At 45.2% G+C, this 20,229-nt stretch overlaps 1 protein-coding gene across 1 annotated transcript in view; it reads left to right on the top strand.

Moving 5' to 3' along the window:
• Positions 1-20,229, top strand: part of LOC135195668 (bifunctional heparan sulfate N-deacetylase/N-sulfotransferase-like) — a 77,642-nt gene that overhangs the window by 7,281 nt on the left and 50,132 nt on the right. Inside the window, exon 2 of the mRNA XM_064222049.1 lies at positions 8,862-8,999. Within this exon, the coding sequence (XP_064078119.1) occupies positions 8,862-8,999 (138 nt within the window). The remainder of the gene's footprint in view (positions 1-8,861; positions 9,000-20,229) is intronic.

Below are 20,229 nucleotides of genomic sequence, written 5' to 3'. Positions count from 1 at the left end.
CACCTCAACTTACCAGATTTATCTACTTATCTTGTACCTATGTTTGAGTCAGAAAATTGAAAAATATTTCTTTTTTAAATGTAATCCAGTGAGTTACACATAGTAGATGCTGAAACAAACAACAGATACTTGCCTGTCTAACCTAGTAAATGTGGCTTATTGACTCCAGGGTAACTGACTCCTCATGCCCCCCGTAGGGGAATAATGCCGTCATTGCACCTCATTTGGTTTAATGTAGGCATTAGCTAAGGTTCTTTGCAGCGTCCCTTCAGCCCCTAGCTGCAACTACTTTCATTCCTTTTACTGTACATCTTTCATATTCTTTCTTCAGTCTTACGATCCACCCTCTCCTAAAAATTGTTTCATTGTGCAACTGTGAGGTTTTCCTCTTTTTACACGTAACTATGTAACCTTTTACTGTCAGTTTCCGTTTCAGTGCTGAATGGCCTTAGTTGCCTCATTGCTTGGCATAATGCCAAAAATCTATATAAATCATATCTATACAAGACTCCTCATGCCCCACTATCTTTTCTCTTATTTACTTGAATACTTTGCTTGTATTTGCACAATTAGCAACACAATTTGGATGAAGTGGTTATTAAGTGTTTATTGTGGAGGTAACAAAATGATCTACATAGAGTAGCTGCTTGTTCTATTTAAAATTAGCAGACTTGCTCAGATGCAGTGCATATGGTACTTTTTATCTATATTTACTTATACCTACCTGTATTGATGCATTCATTATTGTATGTAACAGCTTGCAAGACCTTCCTCAAAACTTAATATGAAATAATATGTAACGAGAAAGGGAAGAAAGACTTAGACAGATTTTCACACAATTTCTACAACAGTTCTGGGGTGTGGTGTAGCCTAGTACTAGTCTTCATTACTTAACAGATTTCATTATTTATCAGTCTTCATTACTTAACAGATTTCATTATTTATGAGGAGGCCAGACCCCTGAATTGTCCTTTAATTAGAGGTGCCAGTAATTTTTTAAGCATGAATGTTTTTACACATGCAACTTACCGGCAGATATATAATTAGCTTATGTCTCTGACGTCCGACAGAATTCAAAACTCGCGGCAACGCTACAGGTAGGTCAGGTGATCACCCCCTACCGCCGCTGGTGGCGGCTAATAGGAATCATTTCCCGTTTTCTGACAAATTTTTCTGTCGCCCGGTGCGAACAACAAAACTTTGTTGGTAGCTCCTGCTTTAAGAATTTCTTTGCTTGCCTCGCCGAGGATTATTTGGGAAGTATTTGATCTTTGGTTGTTGGCATACGCTGTGTTTGGATTTAGTTGGTTAATATGTCCGATTTAACACCTGGCAACTCTGTTTAGAGTATGTGTAAATGAGGGATGCAAGGTGAGGTTGCCTAAGGATTACTTTGGACCCTCACACGTTTTTGTGTAAAAATGTAGGGGAAGGGATGTTCGGTTAAGGATACATGTGATGTAGTGAGAGCTTAACTGAATTTACAATGGATGGAAAGAACTTAACTTCGTATGTTAAAAAGGTAGGTGAAAAGGATAGGATTAGAAAAGCTTCAGCTAGAAGTCAAGTAGATCCTGTTCTGCGGAATCAGGATAGTATTTCTAACCCTGCAGTAGCTTCGCCATCTTCCTTTTTGGTTTCAGCTCCTTTCCCCGCAGCGAAACCCGCAGATGTGTCTGCGAGAGAGCCGCTGTGGAAGCTTCAATCCGCGATTTGCAATAGCAATTGCGAGTATAAAACCAAGGTAAGGGTGAAGTTTCTAGTGATAAGTGCAGTCGCCCCAGTGCAGTGGAGGGGGCGTCTGACCGACTCGCATCGCTCCTAGGCCTAGACCTCTTTCAGACTCCCAGCCCAAGGGAGGAGGGAATGTCGAAAGCCGCAAGGGGGATGGTAGAGTATACCCAACGGTCAGGCGTCCTTCAGCAGGTCCCTGTAGACTCGTCCCCAGGCTGCTGTAGAGAGCATAGGAAAAGCCTCTTAAGGAAGTGATTTTCCGACTCTGATCGTCTCTCCTAAACGAGGATGGAGCTCATCTTCCAAATCGCGCCCACTCTCAAGAGAGCCGGGAAACCTCCAGGGAGAAGCTCTTGACTCCCAGCCCGGAGCCTTTTCCGGAGTATTCTCCTGCGCCTAAGGCTATGAAGTCTCCGGAATCTTCACCAGAAGGGATTTGGTCCTCTACTAAGAAATTCCTGTTGGACCTCCAAGCGAATCTCTCTTCTTTAGTAGGCTCTCTTTCTACTAGTAGGCGCAGGAACCTTTCTCGTAGGGAAGGACCGCCTCTCTTCCAGTTGAGAGGTCTGTTAGGAAGGAGGAGTATAATAGGCGATCTTCACCAGTAAGAACCTATTCTCCCCCGAGAGTAGACGACTCCTTTGAAACTTCGTCAGACAGGGAAGATGGTATCTCCGCGCAGACGTATGAGGCTAAAGAGTCATAGCACAAAGCGCAAGAAGTAGGCGCTAGATCCTCTCCTTGTAGGAGTAAGGAGAAAGTCCCTTGCGAGAAGACAGCGATCGGTTAGTATCTGGTTCGAACGATCTCCTAGGAGTAGGATCTCCTCTGCAAGTGGAAGGAAGGAACGAGAGAGGGAACGCTCTGCTCAGAGGGATAGAAGCGGGAGAAAGGCTCTCCTTCTAAGGATGACTTTTCTAGAAGCGCCCCCAACGTTCGATAGGACGCCTGGATTGGATCGAATCTCGTTAAGTTACTCGAGACCTTATGATAAGCTTTCTTCAAGGGAGTCAAGCTCTCCGAGCAGGTTCCAAGATTTTCTACGAAGAAAACCTAACAGGGGTTTTCGCGCGCCCTACTCCTGGAAGAGTATCTAGAGTGGACGCTTACCGTTCTCCTAGCAGCGTCAAGAGCCTGAAGGAGCCTAATCGTGGACCTGCGCCCTACTACTGTAAGTGATGATCAAGAGTAGGCGCAAGCTCTTCTCTCAAAGGCAGCAAGAGCCTAAAACGAGCCTTTCCAGGGATTTGCGCCCTAATCCCTGGAAGATCAGTAGTAGGCTCTTGACGCCTCTCCTCGTAAGATTCAGGAGCCTGAAAGGAGCCTTTTGTCAGACGCGCGACCCCCATACTCCTGAGAGTCCACAGAAGAGTAGGCGCAAGCGCCCTCCTCACAGGCGCCCAAGAGCCTGAAAGGATCCTGACTTTGGATTCGCGCCCTACTCATAGTAGGCGCGTCGAGCAATAGAAAAGACTTTGTTTCTCGGATAGGCGCCAAGAGCCTAATGAGGGCAGCCTCTAGATCCTCCCTAGCAGGTATCAAGAACCTGGGGAGCGAAGCAAAAGCGGAGTTTGTTCGTTTACGAGGAAAACATATCTTGGGTATTGAACTGGCGGCTTCTTCTGACGGAGCTCTTGAAGGATAAGAGTCGCATACCTGCCAGGACTTCTTCACCTAAATGAAGTCTCCCCCTCTCCGAATGAACCTGGAAAGAAGTCTCGGAGGAGAAAGACGAAAGAAAGTAGGAGTCTCTGATTATAAGAGACTTTTCTGCATTACTTCTTCAGGAGTTTTGGGGACCTGCTGTGTCGGCTGATCCTCCTTCTCCGGGGGGGATCTCTGCTATCGAGTACTAAGTTGGCAAAATCCCCCATCTTTTGTCAAGATGCGGCCAACTCTCTCTATGAGAAAAGGCCATCAAGAATCTGGAGAAACTGGCTCCTGGTTAAGAAGGAGGCAGGTAAGACGGTGTTTTTGTGTCCTCCGTCTAGATTGACAGGTAAGCCGGGTGTCTGGTACGACACGAAGAACCCCATGGGGTTAGGGCCTTCCGGCTTTCCGCAAACGCGGATTTTTATGCTCTAGTAGAATCATCAGAAGACGCTCTCTACTTTCAGCTAAAAGCGTCTTGGGGAATGTGCGAGATGGACCATTACTCAAAGGTCTATTTTTCGCACACTAGAAGTCTTCAACTTCATGGATTGGCCTTAGGAGCCAGCAAAAAGAGCGCAGGATCCGGAGTTTGTTTGACTATGGAGGTGTTATCAAGGTGTCCATTTTGCTTGGACAAGGCATTCATGGATGGATCACAGAAAGTATCATCTCTCTTTGGAGGCAGGAGTGCTCGAGATCAGTTTACAGCTCGTTTCTCTCCAAGTTCTTGTTTCGCCCTTACAGAGAGCTCTTGCTTTTTTCCCCACTCTCGGAATACCTTTTTCCTCAGGAGACAGTGGAGGGACATTTCTAGATCACTGTCGAGAAAGCTACGCAAGATCTCTTGCTCAGGTCCGCCAAGAGGCTAAACTGCTGTGCCGAAGGCTAAGAGAGAGGGAACAGCGAAATAAGTGTCTTCCAACAGCCCCTTCGAGGAAGAACAACCTCAAGACCCGACACCTAAGAGTAGAAGGCCGTTTAAGAGAGGACGGTCTTCTCGAAAAGACCATTCTCATAGCCGCAGTGAGACAGGAGTCCCTCCAGACTCCAGTAGGAGCCAGCTTTTGAGGTTCGCGAAAGTCTGGGCTCAGAGAGGGGCGGACAACTGGTACCCTCTCGATCCTCGAGAGAGGATACCTGATCCCCTTTCAGGAAAAAAAACTACCTTAACCACCACTCCAAGGGGGGGGGGGAGTTAGCGGCAAGATACAGAGATCCTTTAAAGAATCAAGCTCTATTACATCTGGTGCAACAGATTGCTAGAAAAGAAGGCTATAGAAAGGTATTACGTAGACATTCATTCTCCAGGATTTTACAATCGCCTCTTTCTGGACCAAAAGCCTCGGGGGTAGTGGAGACAGTGCTGGACGTAAGCGCTCTGAATCACTTTGTGATCAAAACAACGTTCACGATTGGAGACGACGTCGTCAGTTCTTTCAGCGCTAAGAACAAGGGGATGGATGGTGTCATTGATCTGCAAGATGCCTACTTTCATGTACCCATCCATCCCTCGTCCAGAAGGTATCTAAGATTTTATGAACAGGGCCAAGTATTTCAGCCTTTCGCGCCCTTTGTTTTGGTCTTTCCACAGCTCCCCAAGTTTTCACTGGGATGATGAAAAAAACGTAGCACATTGGCTACATTTAAAAGGAATAAGGATATCGCTGTATTCTCGACGATTGGTTGATTCGCTTGCAATCCAGGGATCAGTGTCTGGAGGACCTAAGGTCGACGTTGGACTTGACTCAGTCACTGGGACTGTTAGTGAACCTCGGGAAATCCCAGAATGTATCCCCAGCAAGCATTGTCTATCTGGGGATTCTGATGGATTCTCGGGGTTTTCAAGTGTTTCCGTCCATAGAAAAAGACAGGGAACGGTGCATTCTAAAAAGTGAAGACTTCCTAGAGAAAGAACAATGTTCCCTTGCGAGGGAATGGATGAGTCTTCTGGGGACCCTCTCCTCGTTGGTGGAACCGTTCGTTTCTCTAGGGAGGCTCACATAAGACCTCTTCAATTCTTCTTGAAGGAGAATTGGGACCAGAAGAATCAGGATCTGTGGAATCTTTTCCTCTGTCCAGAGGTATAAAGGAAAGCCTCAGCTGGTGGTTAGAACCAGGCAGACTGAACGAGGGGACTACTCGCTGCAGTACCGAACCCTCCCTAGTTTTGTTTACAGACGCTCGGAGACGGGATGGGGGGCGACGTTGGGCCGGGAGAGAAAGCGTCAGGCACCTGAGTGGGGAACAGTTGTCCTGGCACATCAACGAGAAAGAGTTAGTGGCAGTGCATCTAGCTCTCAGGCAGTGGAATCCAAGTCGCGAACTCAGTGTTGCAGTAAATTCGGACAACACGACCAGCTCTAGCCTACATAAGAAAACAGGGGGGACTCACTCCCTCTCACTGTACAAGAAGGCGAAAGACTTCTTCTATGGTCAAAGGAGCGGAACATCACACTCTTGACGAGGTTTTATACAAGGCCGAGAAAAACGTCAGAGCAGACTTGTTGAGAAGGAGAGATCAAGTCATTTCCACGGAGTGGACTCTGCATCAGAGGTCTGCAATCAAATTTGGAGCCTATGGGGAAGGTCAAACATAGACTGTTTGCAACTCATTGGAATGCCAGGCGGAGAACTACTGCTCTCCGATTTCAGATCCAAGAGCAGTAGCGATCGACGGACCCCCCTCTAAAATTTGGAAGGAATAGACGGCTACGCTTTTCCTCCTTTCAAGAATCATAGGAAACGTCATAAGGAAGTTGTTTTGACGAAAGGAGCGAAATTGACCCTAATCGCCCCATTTTGGCCAGCTCAAGAGTGGGGTTCACAGAGGGTAATGGAATGGATGATAGATTTCCAAGGTACCTTCCTTTACGGAAAACGATCTTCTCAGACAGCCCCACTCGACAGATCCACAAAAACAAAAACCTCCCGCGCTCGGTCTGACTGCCTTCAGACTGTCGAAGGACTCGTCAGAGCGAAGGGGTTTTTCACGCGCAGGCTGCAAAGGGCAATTGCAAGAGCCAGGAGACCGTCAACTATACGCATGTACCAGTCGAAAGTGGGAATTTGTTCCGAAGGTGGGCCGGGAATCAGAATGCATCCTCTTCCAGTACCTCTGTGACGGAAATAGCAGATTCCTGTTTATATTTGAGACTAAAATGTAACCTTCAGTCTCGACTATAAAAGGTTATAAAAGTATGCTTTCTTTGGTGTTTAGACCTACAGGACTAAACATCACGGATGACAAAGATTTACACGATTTGATTAAATCATTTGAGACTTCGAAGTCCCAAGACAGCCAGACCACCCAGCTGGAACCTGGATGTGGTACTAAGGTTTCTCATGTCAGAGAAAATTTGAACCTCCCAATAAAAACTTCATCGTTTAGAGACTTGACTAGAAATCTATTTCCTCTTTTGCATTAGCATCAGCTAAACGGAGGATAAGTGAACTCCGGCTTAGAAGGCGCAGTGGGCTTCAGGAAGGATTCTGCATGTGTTCATTTTAATTAACCCCCCTATTTTAGCAAAAAATGAGAATCCTTCTAAGCCTTGGCAAGGAGTTTGAAGTTAAGGATTGACTTCCCTGGTAGGGAGAGAGATAGAGAGAAACCTTGTGTCGGTAGGATCCTCAAGTTCTTAATCTAGAGAGGAAAAACAAATGGGAGGAAACTCAGAGAGCTTTGGTGCTCGGTAAGAGATCCGAGAAGAACGATGTCAAAGAATCACAGGCATTTCTTTATCAGATAGATTATTACAGAAGCACATAATTGCCTGTGAAGAGGAATATCTCGGGCAGTTGAGAGTTAAAGCGCATTGAGGTCAGAGCCGTAGCAACCTCATTAGCTTTCCACAAGAAATATGTCGATAAACGACTTAATTGGATCCACATATTGGAGAGCAATTCTGTGTTTGCGTCTAATATTTGAGAGATGTACGTGTAACTTATGATAAGTGCTTCTCTCTCGGACCCTTAGTGTCTGCGGATTCGGTGCTGGGACGGGGGCTGAAACCAATCTAGCTTAGTTTAGATAGATTAGGAATTTAATCTTGTGGTGTTTGTTTTTTATGGTCGATGAAATTGGTCAAGTGAAAAAAGTACCACTTTCAAATTCGTAGTGTATAAAACAAAGTGGTGTGGTCAGGTGGTCGAGATTGGTTGTTTTTCATGCTCCGTTGGAATGTTTTTGGACCTAGGCTCTGTCTTGTAAGAGGGTTTTTAGTCTCCGTTGATACGACCACAAAGGTGAAGGCTCTACATGTAAGTGGGATAGGCCCCATTGGTACGATCCCAAATAAGGCTCTGTCGAGTAAGCGGGCCTAGCCCCCATTGACATGATCCAGAAGAGTTCTCAGTGACAGGTCTCATCCTCACTGAACTCTTGAGGCAAGCAGACTCATAGACAGTACTCATGAAGTCTTCTGCCCAATAAGGTAGGAATCAAGGTTTAAGTTTATTTATAGTACCTACAACAAAAGTTTGTTTTTCCCTGTTTTTTTGAAATGCTATTCATATTGAGTAACTATCTCTTACCCTCCTCCAAGGGTGCCAATCAGCTAAGTATATATCTGCCGGGTAAGTTGCATGTGTAAAAATGAAATTGTTAAGATACAAAAATAAAGTTTTCACATACTTACCTGGCAGATATATACATTAATGGCCCACCCATCCTCCCCTCAGGAGATAGGGGGTAAGAAAAATTGTCAGAAACAAAAAACGGGAATGATTCCTATTACCGCCACCCAGCGCGGTAGGGGGTGATCACTGACCTACCTGTAGGCGTGTGCCGCGAGTTTTGAATCTCGTCGGACGTCAGAGACATAAGCTAAGTATATATCTGCCAGGTAAGTATGTGTAAAACTTTATTGTATCTTAACAATTTCATTTTTAAGTATGTACTAGTGTTTTATTTTTTATTAACTGATGTGGCAGAATGTTGTGTGCTCAGGAGTGTGAACAGAGGCTTGGTGTAATTAATTTTTTTTATAAATGATAGCTTCTCTTGCAATGGATTAATAAATGGTAGATTTGTTTTTCTTAATTTTTTTTAGGTTTAAAATAATATTGAATTTTTAATTTTAGGATTCATGAAGGATTTTTAGCTTTAATTATTTGAATGGTTATGGTTACCTGTGGTTTGTTTAATATATGAAGACGCAGCACTCGTAGACCTTATGTGAAAATTTTCAGAATATTAGATTGTAATTAATTCCTAAGTGGTAATTGTGCAGTTTGTAATTCAAAGGGAAGTATAATTATGCCAAACCTGGTGTTTTTAGCTCAATGAATGGTTTTTGCAGTACGTGGTTAAGATGTCATATTTATTATTGCATGTTACCATTATATTTATGCCTGTGTTTCAATATTGTGTTAATTATTGAATTAGTTATTGACCCTTGAAAATGTAAAGACAACTTTTTGTAAGTATTTAATTTCTCCATGATAAGTATACTGTTATCTTTATCCATTCACAGAAAGTGTTGACAAATTTTGGTGGTTTGGCCACATGTGGAGTCACACTCAGCCACACAAACTCACTCAGAAGGAACTTGAGATACAGATGCAGCTGAACAAACAGTTTGCTGTGAGTCATGGTATTCCTACAGATTCAGGTATGATGCAAAGCTGTTTATGAAACTTGGTGATGATAGTTCTTTGGAGATTGTGTACTCCATTCCAGTGGTTAAATACAAAAGAAAAAAATCTTTTTATTTGTAGTAATTATACATGAGAGAGTGAATTTAATGACAGAAATGGGTGCATATCAAGATCATTAGATATGACTTGAGTATGTTTAAAAGTTTCAGAGAAATTTCACTCTCATTTTTGTTACTTGTAAAGGTGCGTCCACACGATCGAACAATGTCCGACGAACAAACATTGTTACCATATCATAGGCGAAGCAGGATGATGTCATAAGCACTGAAACGATGGAAGTAGATCTGGCAACAAACAGTGGTACCAGATGAGGTTGTATACCACTGTTTTTACTCTGCTCACAAGGCCAAGACCTGCAGACAATTGTTAATTGGTAACAATGTTTGTCCGTCAGACATTGTTCGACCGTGTGGACGCACCTTAACAGTAAACACTCTTCCCTGAAATGTAAGGCTCCAATGTTAAGTGGTTACTACTTCGTTTGCTTCACCAGAGTGATGCTTGGCCTGACATTTAGTTTTTTCTTTTGGTAATTGTGTAAGAAATAGGTGTTAAGGCTTCTGGATTTTCTTTTAAAAGTAATTCAGAAGATTATTGGAAAGATGATTTATGATTATGTGAATCAGCAAAATACGTACATTATTATTATTATTATTATTATTATTATTATTATTTATTATTTATAATTTTTTTTTTTTTTTGCTCTATCACAGTCCTCCAATTCGACTGGATGGCATTTATAGTGTGGGGTTCCGGTTTGCATCCTGCCTCCTTAGGAGTCCATCACTCTTCTTACTGTGCGCCGTTTCTAGGATCACACACTTTTGCATTAGTCCTGGAGCTACTTCAGCCTCTAGTTTTTCCAGATTCCTTTTCAGGGATCTTGGGATCGTGCCTAGTGCCCCTTTGATTATGGGTACAATTTCCACTGGCATATCCCATATCCTTCTTATTTCTATTTTCAGGTCTTGATACATATCCAGTTTTTCCTTCTTTCTCTTCAACTCTGGTGTCCCATGGTATTGCGAAATCAATGAGTGATACTTTCTTCTTGATTTTGTCAATCAACCTCACATCTGGTCTGTTTGCACGTATCACCCTATCTGTTCTGATACCATAGTCCCAGAGGATCTTTGCCTGATCGTTTTCTATCACTCCTTTAGGTTGGTGCTCGTACCACTTATTACTGCAAGGTAGCTGATGTTTCTTGCACAGCTCCATGAAGGGCTTTTGCTACTGAATCATGCCTTTTTTTGTATGGTTCTGTGCAAGTGCCGAACATTCACTTGCTATGTGGTTTATGGTCTCGTTTTTTGTATTGCACTTCCTACATATGGGAGAGATGTTATTTCCATCTATCGTTCTTTGGATATATCTGGTTCTTAGGACCTGATCTTGTGCCGCTGTTATCATTCCTTCAGTTTCCTTCTTGAGCTCTCCCCTCTGTAACCATTGCCATGTGTCATCGCTGGCCAGTTCTTTAGTCTGTCTCATGTATTGTCTGTGCATTGGTTTGTTGTGCCATTCCTCTGTTCTGTTTGTCATTCTCCTGTCTCTGTATATTTCTGGGTCTTTGTCTACTTTTATCAGTCCTTCTTCCCATGCACTCTTGAGCACTCGTCTTCACTGGTTTTTTCAAGATATTGCCCCAGTGCTCTGTTCTCAATGTTTTTGACGCAGTCCTCATGCTTAGTAGTCCTCTCCCTCCTTCCTTTCATGTTATGTATAGTCTGGTCCGTATTTGCTCTTGGGTGTAGTGCTTTGTGTATTGTCATATGTTCGTAGTTTTCTGGTCTATGTTGCGGAGTTCTGTCTTCGTCCATTCCACTATTCCTGCGCTGTATCTGATTACTGGCTCTGCCCATGTGTTTTATGGCTTTTATCATATTTCCGGCATTGAGTTTTGAATTTAGTATCGCCTTGAGTCTCTGCATATATTCTTCCTGATCATGTCCTTCATCTCTTGGTGTTTTATATTCCCTCCTTCCATTATTCCCAGGTATTTGTATCCAGTCTCATCTATGTGTGTTTGATGTTGCTCCCATCTGGTAGCTTTATCCTTCAGTCCTTGTTACTTTAGCCCTTTTGTATGTTGACTAAGGTGCATTTTTCTATTCCAAACTCCATCCATGTCCCCAGATACAATCCTTACAGTCTGGATTAGGGTATCTATTTCCTTGATGCTCTTACCATACAGCTTGATGTCGTCCATGAACATCAGATGGTTAATTCTGTTTCCTCTTTTCTTGAGTTGGTACCTGGCATCCATCTTCTGTAGTACTTTTGTCAGGGGAATCATGGCTACTACGAAGAGTAGTGGGGACAGTGAGTCGCCCTGGAAGATCCCTCTCCTGATATTAACCTCTGCTAGTCTTATTCCAGAGCTTGTAAGTATTGTATTCCAGTTGCGCATTGTTTTATTCTTGAGGAAGCTGATGGTTTTTTTCCTCTGCCCCATATATTTTCAGGCATTCTATAGCCATGTGTGTGGTATCATGTCCACAGGCTTTCTTATAGTCTATCCATGCCATGCTTAGGTTTTATTATTATTATTATTGTTATTATTATTATTATTATTATTATTTTTTTTTTTTTATTTTTTTTTTTTATTTTTTTATTTTTTTTTTTTTTGCTCTATCACAGTCCTCCAATTCGACTGGGTGGTATTTATAGTGTGGGGTTCCGGGTTTGCATCCTGCCTCCTTAGGAGTCCATCACTCTTCTTACTAGGTGTGCCGTTTCTAGGATCACACTTCTTCTGCATGAGTCCTGGAGCTACTTCAGCCTCTAGTTTTTCTAGATTCCTTTTCAGGGATCTTGGGATCGTGCCTAGTGCTCCTATGATTATGGGTACGATTTCCACTGGCATATCCCATATCCTTCTTATTTCTATTTTCAGATCTTGATACTTATCCATTTTTTTTCCCCTCTCTTTCTCTTCAACTCTGGTGTCCCATGGTATGCGACATCAATGAGTGATACTTTCTTCTTGACTTTGTCAATCAACGTCACGTCTGGTCTGTTTGCACGTATCACCCTATCCGTTCTGATACCATAGTCCCAGAGGATCTTTGCGTGATCGTTTTCTATCACTCCCTCAGGTTGGTGCTCGTACCACTTATTACTGCAAGGTAGCTGATGTTTCTTGCACAGGCTCCAGTGGAGGGCTTTTGCCACTGAATCATGCCTCTTTTTGTACTGGTTCTGTGCAAGTGCCGGGCATTCACTTGCTATGTGGTTTTATGGTTTCATTTTTCGTATTGCACTTCCTACATATGGAGAGAATGTTATTTCCATCTATCGTACTTTGAACATATCTGGTTCTTAGGGCCCCTGATCTTGTGCCCGCTGTTATCATTCCTTCAGTTTCCTTCTTTAGCTCTCCCCTCTGTAACCATTGCCAATTGTCATCGCCTGGCTAGTTCTTTATTCTGTCTCATGTATTGTCCGTGCATTGGTTTGTTGTGCAGTCCTCTGTTCTTTCTGTCTTTCTCCTCTGTCTGTATATTTCTGGGTCTTCTCTTACTTTTAGTTAGTCCTTCTTCCCATGCATCTCTTTTAGCCACTCGTCTTCACTGGTTTTTAGATATTGCCCCAGTGCTCTGTTTTCGATGTTAACGCAGTCCTCTATACTTAGTAGTACTCTCCTCCTTCCTTTCGTGTTATGTATAGTCTGTCCGTATTTGCTCTTGGGTGTAGTGCTTTGTGTATTGTCATATGTTTCCTGGTTTTCTGATCTATGCTGCGGAGTTCTGCTTCGTCCATTCGACTATTCCTGCGTTGTATCCTGATTACTGGCATGCCCATGTGTTTATGGCTTTTATCATATTTCCGGGTTGAGTTTTGACTTGAGTATCGCCTTGAGTCTCTGCATATATTCTTTCCTGATCGTGTCCTTCATCTCTTGGTGTTTTATATCTCTCCTTCCATTATTCCCAGGTATTTGTATCCTGTCTCATCATGTGTTTGATGTTGCTCCCATCTGGTAGCTTTATCCCTTCAGTTCTCGTTACTTTGCCTTTTTGTATGTTGACTAAGGCGCATTTTTCTATTCCAAACTCCATCCTGATGTCCCCAGATACAATCCTTACAGTCTGGATTAGGGTATCTATTTCCTTGATGCTCTTACCATACAGCTTGATGTCGTCCATGAACATCAGATGGTTGATTCTGTTGCCTCTTTTCTTGAGTTGGTACCCGGCATCCATCTTCTGTAAGTACTTTTGTCATGGGCAAATCATGGCTACTACGAAGAGTAGTGGGGACAGTGAGTCGCCCTGGAAGATCCCTCTCCTGATATTAACCTCTGCTAGTCTTATTCCAGAGCTTGTAAGTATTGTATTCCAGTTCGCATTGTATTTTTTGAGGAAGCTGATGGTATTTTCCTCTGCCCCATATATTTCAGGCATTCTATTAGCCATGTGTGTGGTATCATGTCGAAGGCTTTCTTATAGTCTATCCATGCCATGCTTAGGTTGGTTTTCTCTCCTACTGTTCTTCATTACCATTTTGTCTATCAGGAGCTGGTCTTTTGTGCCCCTACACTTCCTTCTGCAGCCTTTCTGTTGGTGGGGGATGGTGTTTGTCTCCTCAGGTAGTTGTATAGCCTTTCACTGATGATACCTGTTAGTAACTTCCACATTATGGTAGGCAGGTGATAGGCCTGTAGTTACTGGCTATATTTCCCTTACTCTTGTCTTTTTGTACTAAGGATGTTCTTCCTGTGGTCATCCATTTGGGTGCTTGGTGATTTGAGATACAATGCTGGAGTTTGTTCTGCTATTCGTGGGTGTAGGGCCTTGAAGTTTTGAGCCAGTATCCATGGACTTCATCGGGACCTGGGGCTTTTCCAGTTTGGCATTTTCTTTAGTTGTGGCATTTTCTTTAGTTGGTGTCTGACTGTGTCTGTCGTGATGTCTGTGAATCTTTGTTTTATTCCCCTGTTTCTTCTTCTGACTTCTGGAGCCATGTTGCATGTTTGTGTGATACCGGATTGCTCCATATGTTTTCCCAGAGTCTCTTACTTGGTTCGGCTTCAGGAATTTCTGGGTGGTTGTCTTCCCCTCTTAGTTGGCTGTATAGTCTTTTCTGGTTTGTTCTGAATAGTTTTTGTTTTTCTGTTGTATCCCTTATTCCTGTTCATGTACCGTTGGATCTTATGTGCTTTGGCCTTAAGCCTCTGTTTTACATCTTCTATGGTGCTGTTTAGTCCCCTCTCTTGTACTTTGTATTTCTCGTGAGTTCCTCCCTTGTTTTCTTGCTTCTTAGCCTTATTATTATTATTATATTATTATTATTATTATTATTATTATTATTATTATTATTATTATTATTATTATTATATTATTTATGATGAATAATTCAGCCGAACCACATTGCTGGAAAACTCAACTTGTTCATACGCGAACAAACCTTCGGTCTTAACAATAGGATAATTTCTAGCGCCTAGCTGGATCCGGTTAAATCGCAGATGAAGGCAAGGAATCTTATGAGATCTGTTAACGCGTGCGTATATTGGGTGAAGAGTGGTCAAGGACCCCGCACCCACGCCACCGCGTCAGTCTTTTCTTAACCACCTGGACGAGAGTTGTGGTTGACCTCTCTCGGCCTTTACCTGGTTCATTGCCCGTTTCGCTTGTGTTTTAGTGTGAGTGTGTGCTGTTATTATGGCTTCTGCTGCTCCATCTCGGCCTTGTCAATGTGTTTTCCGTGTTCACGCTTTTTGGCCTCAGCTGCGACCAACCAACACACCACTTGCAGTAGGTGTCACTCTAACCTTTGTACAATAACGAATCCCTGTACGGAATGCTGTGCGTGGTCTAGAGAGCAGTGGAAATTATTTTTTAGTAAGAGGGAGCACCGTAGAGTTTTTACTCTTCCTTCGTGGGAGGGTTTTTCTTCTCCTCTTCCCGATGCTTCGTCTCCTGCCGCTGTTACACCCCATGCTTGTGTTGTGCCTTTGTCCCCCTCCCTTTTCTTCCATCGATTTGTTGTTGGAAGTATTGGGAGGCCCACAGGCTGATTTATGTAATGTTGCCCCTTCTTCCTCAGGAGTTCATTTGCTTCCTGAGAAGAAGGAGGTTTTTTCATCAATTTCTTCTCTTTCAGAGCTTGAGGCGTCCAAAATGGCGGCGCTTTGAGGATTGCTTGGTCTATGGGGTCCACCCTCCTTGGAGGGTTTGCTGACGCACTTCATGGATGCTCGCTAACCCTCTCCTCATGCTGTCCAGGCTCTACCCCCACCTCCTGGCCTCGTCTTCTTGGGTAGCCGAGGATAGCCATTTTGTTTGGCTCCGCCAGTGACGACTGCCGCTTCTTCGAGTCAGAGGGAAGCCGTGGCGTCTGCTTCCCGTTTGGATCGAGGGGAAGCTTATGACGTCACTTCCATTGAAGACGTCACTCCCAGTCGTCTCTGCTGTGCTGCCTCGCTCGTCTATGTCGTCATTGTTTTTGCTGCTGTGATGTTATCTCAGCCACCCAGCTCGCTGCATCTCCCTTCCATGTCGTCGGACCCTTCTCTTGCTGATCCATCTGAGGCTTTATGCCAGGCGGTTCTTAAGAGATTGGACTCTGTTTTAGAAGATAAGTTGGCTGCCATGTCGACTGGGAGAGCTGGAAGCAAGTGTGTTGCATTGCTCTCGCCTCCTGCGAAGAGATTGTGTAAGGAGCCAGTGAGTCTCCCTCTCCTTCTCCCCCATCTCCACTGCGTCATCATATAAAGTTTTGGAAGTCTAAGGACTTTGCCCTTTCTTCGTCTGCGAGTAGGGAGCAGCACGCCCGTGTTCCTGAGAGTGTTGCTGTTTTGGAGAGTGTTAGTGTATCTTCCCCTGTGCGAGATGCAGTGGCTGCTTCGTCCTCTGCATCGAGTCACGAGCGTGTTGCAATCTCCCTCGTTCGTGCACATGTTGCACATTCTTCCTTTTCTCTTTCTCCAGGGTCTATTTGTTGTCATGAGGATCTCAAGTTTGCTTGTCAAGAGGTCGAAGGTTGTGAGCGTGGCGTTGGTGCAGCAGAAGTGTTTGCCTGCCCCTCTCCCTGGTACTTCCAAGAGTTCAACTCCGAGGGATTCTCATTCTATCTCGAGTGTTCAGGATTCCTCACCGACACACGTTCGTATGTCTGCCACGCCTGTGCCTGTACGCGGCCATGTTAGAGAGTCGTCTGTTGGGAGAGTGCGTAGTGATGTCCCTAGTATTGTGGTTGGTTCGTTGCGGGAGTTGGCACTTGGATCCAGCCCAGATAGGTTAGTTGGTGTTTCGGGCTGTTTGGCTGCTGGTTCTTCTGTTAATTTACACGAGGAAGGCACTTTAGATAAGCCTGCACACCCTTCTCGTCGTCAGTCTCTGCTGCCTTACACTCCTTCCTGCTTGGAAGCCTTGGTGGGAGCTACGCAGGATCCCAAGTCATCGTTTCAACTTCCTTTGCCGGGGCACGTCCAGTCGCTCTTGCATAAGGTTAATGCATCTGTTTCAGATCGGGACGGTCTGCTTCGCTCTAGGGGCTCTGCCAAGCTGCTACCCGTGCCTCTCATGAGGCATAGGAAGTACGGTGGCTCCATCCTTGTCTCCACAGGATGCCTCAGCGTTGGAGTCTATGGCAGCCTCCATGTTGCAGATGGTTTCCTGGCTGGACTTCTGGTCTATGGTCATAGCCAAGATAGCTTCTGACAGGTCCCCAGAGGGGTTGGTGAGTGCTTCCTCTCTTGCCAGTTTGTTGCAGTCTGGAGGCAAGGCATTTTTGTATCTGGCTCACCTTGGTGTTAATTTATGGGCTAACCTTCTCCTGATTAGAAGAGATGCGGCTTTATGCAGGATGGAAAGATCAGTTGACCCTAAGTCCTTGCTGGCATTGAGGAACGGAGATTTTTTGGAATCACAATTACTGTTTCCTCGGACCGAGCTGGAGGATGCGATAGACCAGCGCTTGGCTGACACCAAGGATAGATAAGTGCACCAGGCTGTGTCTAAGTCAGAGTCTTGTCCTTGGAGACATCTGGCTCCTCCTCCTCCCCCTGCCCAGCAGCAGTCACGAAGATTGTTGCCTGGTAGGCCGTCAATGAGTTTGGTTTCGGCAAGGCCTCCTGGTTCGTCCCAGCCTGGGTCAGAGGACCAACTTCCCTTTCGCTCTCGTTCCTTTAAGCTGAGAAGGGGCCCCAGGGGCAGAGGTAAAGGGCGTCATCGGTAGGTTAGGCACCTCTCCCTCTCCTGTGCCACAGGTGGGGGGTTGCCTGGCAGGCCATTGGGCCAAGTGGCAGAGTTATGGGACAGAGAAGTGGGTGGTAGATGTCCTTTGGGTGGGGTATCTACTGCCATTAGACTTCTCTCCCACTTGGACAAAGCCGCTGCTCAGGAGGGTGTATCCTCCAGATTCTCTGAAGTTCTTGGCTCTCCGGGAGGAAGTGCAGAAAGTGCTGGACAAGGATGCAATAGAGGAAGTGGTGCGTCCGTCTCCGGGGTTTTACAGTCACATCCTTTTGGTACCCAAGGCATTGGGAAATTGGAGACCTGTGATCGACTTATCCACCTTGAATCACTTCATCAGGAAGACAAGGTTCAAGATGGAGACCCCGCGTTCAGTGTTGGCAGCTGTGAGGGAAGGCGACTTCATGCTGTCGATAGACTTGAGGGACGCATACTTCTAGATCCCTATTTCTGACGTCCAGGAAGTTCCTTCACTTCTCTCTCGGAGACAAGGTCTTCGAGTTCAAAGTCCTGCGCTTCAGGCGACCACAGTCCCTCAAGTGTTCACAAGGGTCTTCTCTCTCGTTTCAAGTTGGGCCCATGCTCAGGGGATCTGTTTGCTGAGGTACCTCGATGATTGGTTGGTCTTGGCAGGTTCCAGGGAAAAGCTGCTGCAGGACAGAGATTGTCTGCTTCGGTTTTTTCTGGAATTGGGCATTGTGGTCAACCAGGAAAAGTCAACCCTCATACCCAGTCAAAGGATTGTCTACCCGGGCATGGTCATCGATATTGCGGTTGCAAGAGTTTTCCCGTCAGATCAGAGGTTGGAGAAGTTGCGAGTGGTGGTGAGCGACTTCCTGTTGGAACCACATCAGTCAGCTCATCAGTGGCAGGTTCTTCTGGGAGTTTTTTCTTCCCTGGAGAAGCTGGTCCCTCATGGGCATCTTCATCTTTGGCCTCTTCAATGGAGACTGGGGGAATTCTGGTCTTTGGCAGGGGACTCGCCCCATATGAAAGGTTCCTCTGTCTCTGAAAGTGAGGGAAGACCGTTGGTTGTTGAACAACTGAAATCTTTTGAAGGGTGTCCCTCTGCGTTCTCTCCTACCGGACTTCCTTCTGTTTTCAGATGCCTCCCTCGCAAGTTGGGGGGCTCATTTAGGCGGCATCATTGCCTCAGGCATGTGGAGTTTGGACAAACAGCGGCATATCAACATCTTGGAGTTGAAGGCAGCCTTCTTGGGTCTGAAGGAGTTTCGGGAGAAAGTAGAGGGTCATTCTGTCATTCTTATGTCAGACAACACCACGGTGGTCGCCTGTGTGAAGAAGCAGGGAGACCTGGTTTCATGTCAACTTCACACCTTGACTGTCTAGGTTCACCAGTGGGCGGTCAGCAGTTCGGTAGAGCTCTCAGCCAGGTATATCCCTGGCAAACGGAATGTGGTCACAGACAAACTCAGTCATCGGGAACAGATCCTAGGCACGGAGTGGTCCCTTCATCAGGTCGTAGCAAACAAGCTCTTCCAGGTTTTGGGGAGACCCATGCTGGACCCTTTTGCAACCTGGTTCAACAGGAAACTAGAGATATTCTGTTCAGTGGTTCCGGATCCTTTAGCATTAGTAGGGGACGCGTTCCAACATCCCTGGGACAACCTGGAGGTGTATGCTTTCCCTCCATTTTGTTTGATCCATCAAGTTCTGAACAGGCTGATGAGTTTGCAGGGTCTAAGGATGACTTTGGTAGCCCCTCTGTGGCCTCAGGCAGAATGGTTTTCAGAACTGCTGTCATTGTTGTCGGAGGTTCTGAGGGAAATTCCCCCTTGGCGGCATCTCCTGTGTCAGCCACATGCAGAAAGGTTCCGGCAGTCAGTAGAATCCCTGTCTCTTCACGGTAGGAGGCTATCAAGTATCTCTTCCAAGCGAGAGGTTTTTCTCAGAGAACAGCAGGGCATATGTCCAGCGGTCTCAGAAGGTCGACCTCTGCAGTTTATCAAGGCAAATGGGCGATTTACTGTGATTGGTGTCGTAAACAGGGTTTTTCTCCACTCGGAACCTCTATTCAGCGCATAGCAGACTTTTTAACCTTCCTCAAGAGATGAGAAACGTTTGTCTGTTTCTGCCATTAGAGGCTACACGGCGGCCCTGAGTTTAGCGTTATGCCTTAGAGGTATCGACATCTCCTCGTCTTGTGAACTTTCCTTGCTAGTTAAGGGGTTTGAGCAATTGAGTTCCCCTAGGGAGCTCAAGCCTCCAAAGTAAGATGTTTCCTTGGTTCTGAGAATCTTCACTAAGGGTCCATATGAGCCTTTGCGTTGCTTATCTGACAGGAGCTTGACATTCAAGACGGCTTTCCTCCTGGCCTTAGCATCTTCGAAGAGAGTGGGAGAGCTGCACGGTCTGAGCTATGATGTGAAGCACACCAGGGGTTGAGGGCCAGTGTCCTTCGAATTTGTCCCAGAATTCGTGGCCAAGACCCAGAATCCCTCTGTGCACGATGATAGGTTCACTTCCTTTTCCATTCCATCACAGAATGACTTTGTGGGTGGTGATGCTCAAGAGCTTTTGTTGTGTCCTGTCTGGGCCCTGCATTGCTATCTTAAAAGGACACGTCACCTTAGGCCAGGCTGCTGCAGACTTTTTGTTAGCACAGGATGTACAAAGAAAGAGGTGTCAAAGAATACTATCTCTTGGATATGGGAAGCCATCAGACAGGCATACGTACTTGACTCTTGATGATTCCGTCGCCACATCTGTGCAGGGTAGAGCACATGATGTTAGGAGTATTGGTCCCTCTCTGGCTTTCAAAAAGAACTTGGCTGTACATAGAGTGCTGAGCGCTGGTTCTTGGTTACGCCAGTCCACGTTCACCTCTTTCTATCTTAAGGATGTTGCCCACAGATCTATGGACACATTTTCCCTGGGTTCTGTGGTGGCTGCCCAGCAGATTGTGCAACTCATCATTGCCCTTAACAGGGCACTTTTGTATCTTACATAAGATGATTGTGTG

Source organism: Macrobrachium nipponense, chromosome 16, assembly GCF_015104395.2.
Source record: "Macrobrachium nipponense isolate FS-2020 chromosome 16, ASM1510439v2, whole genome shotgun sequence".
In the NCBI taxonomy this organism is placed as follows: domain Eukaryota; kingdom Metazoa; phylum Arthropoda; class Malacostraca; order Decapoda; family Palaemonidae; genus Macrobrachium; species Macrobrachium nipponense.
Note: the sequence above shows the minus strand (reverse complement) of the source record. Positions and strands in the feature narration are given on the sequence as shown.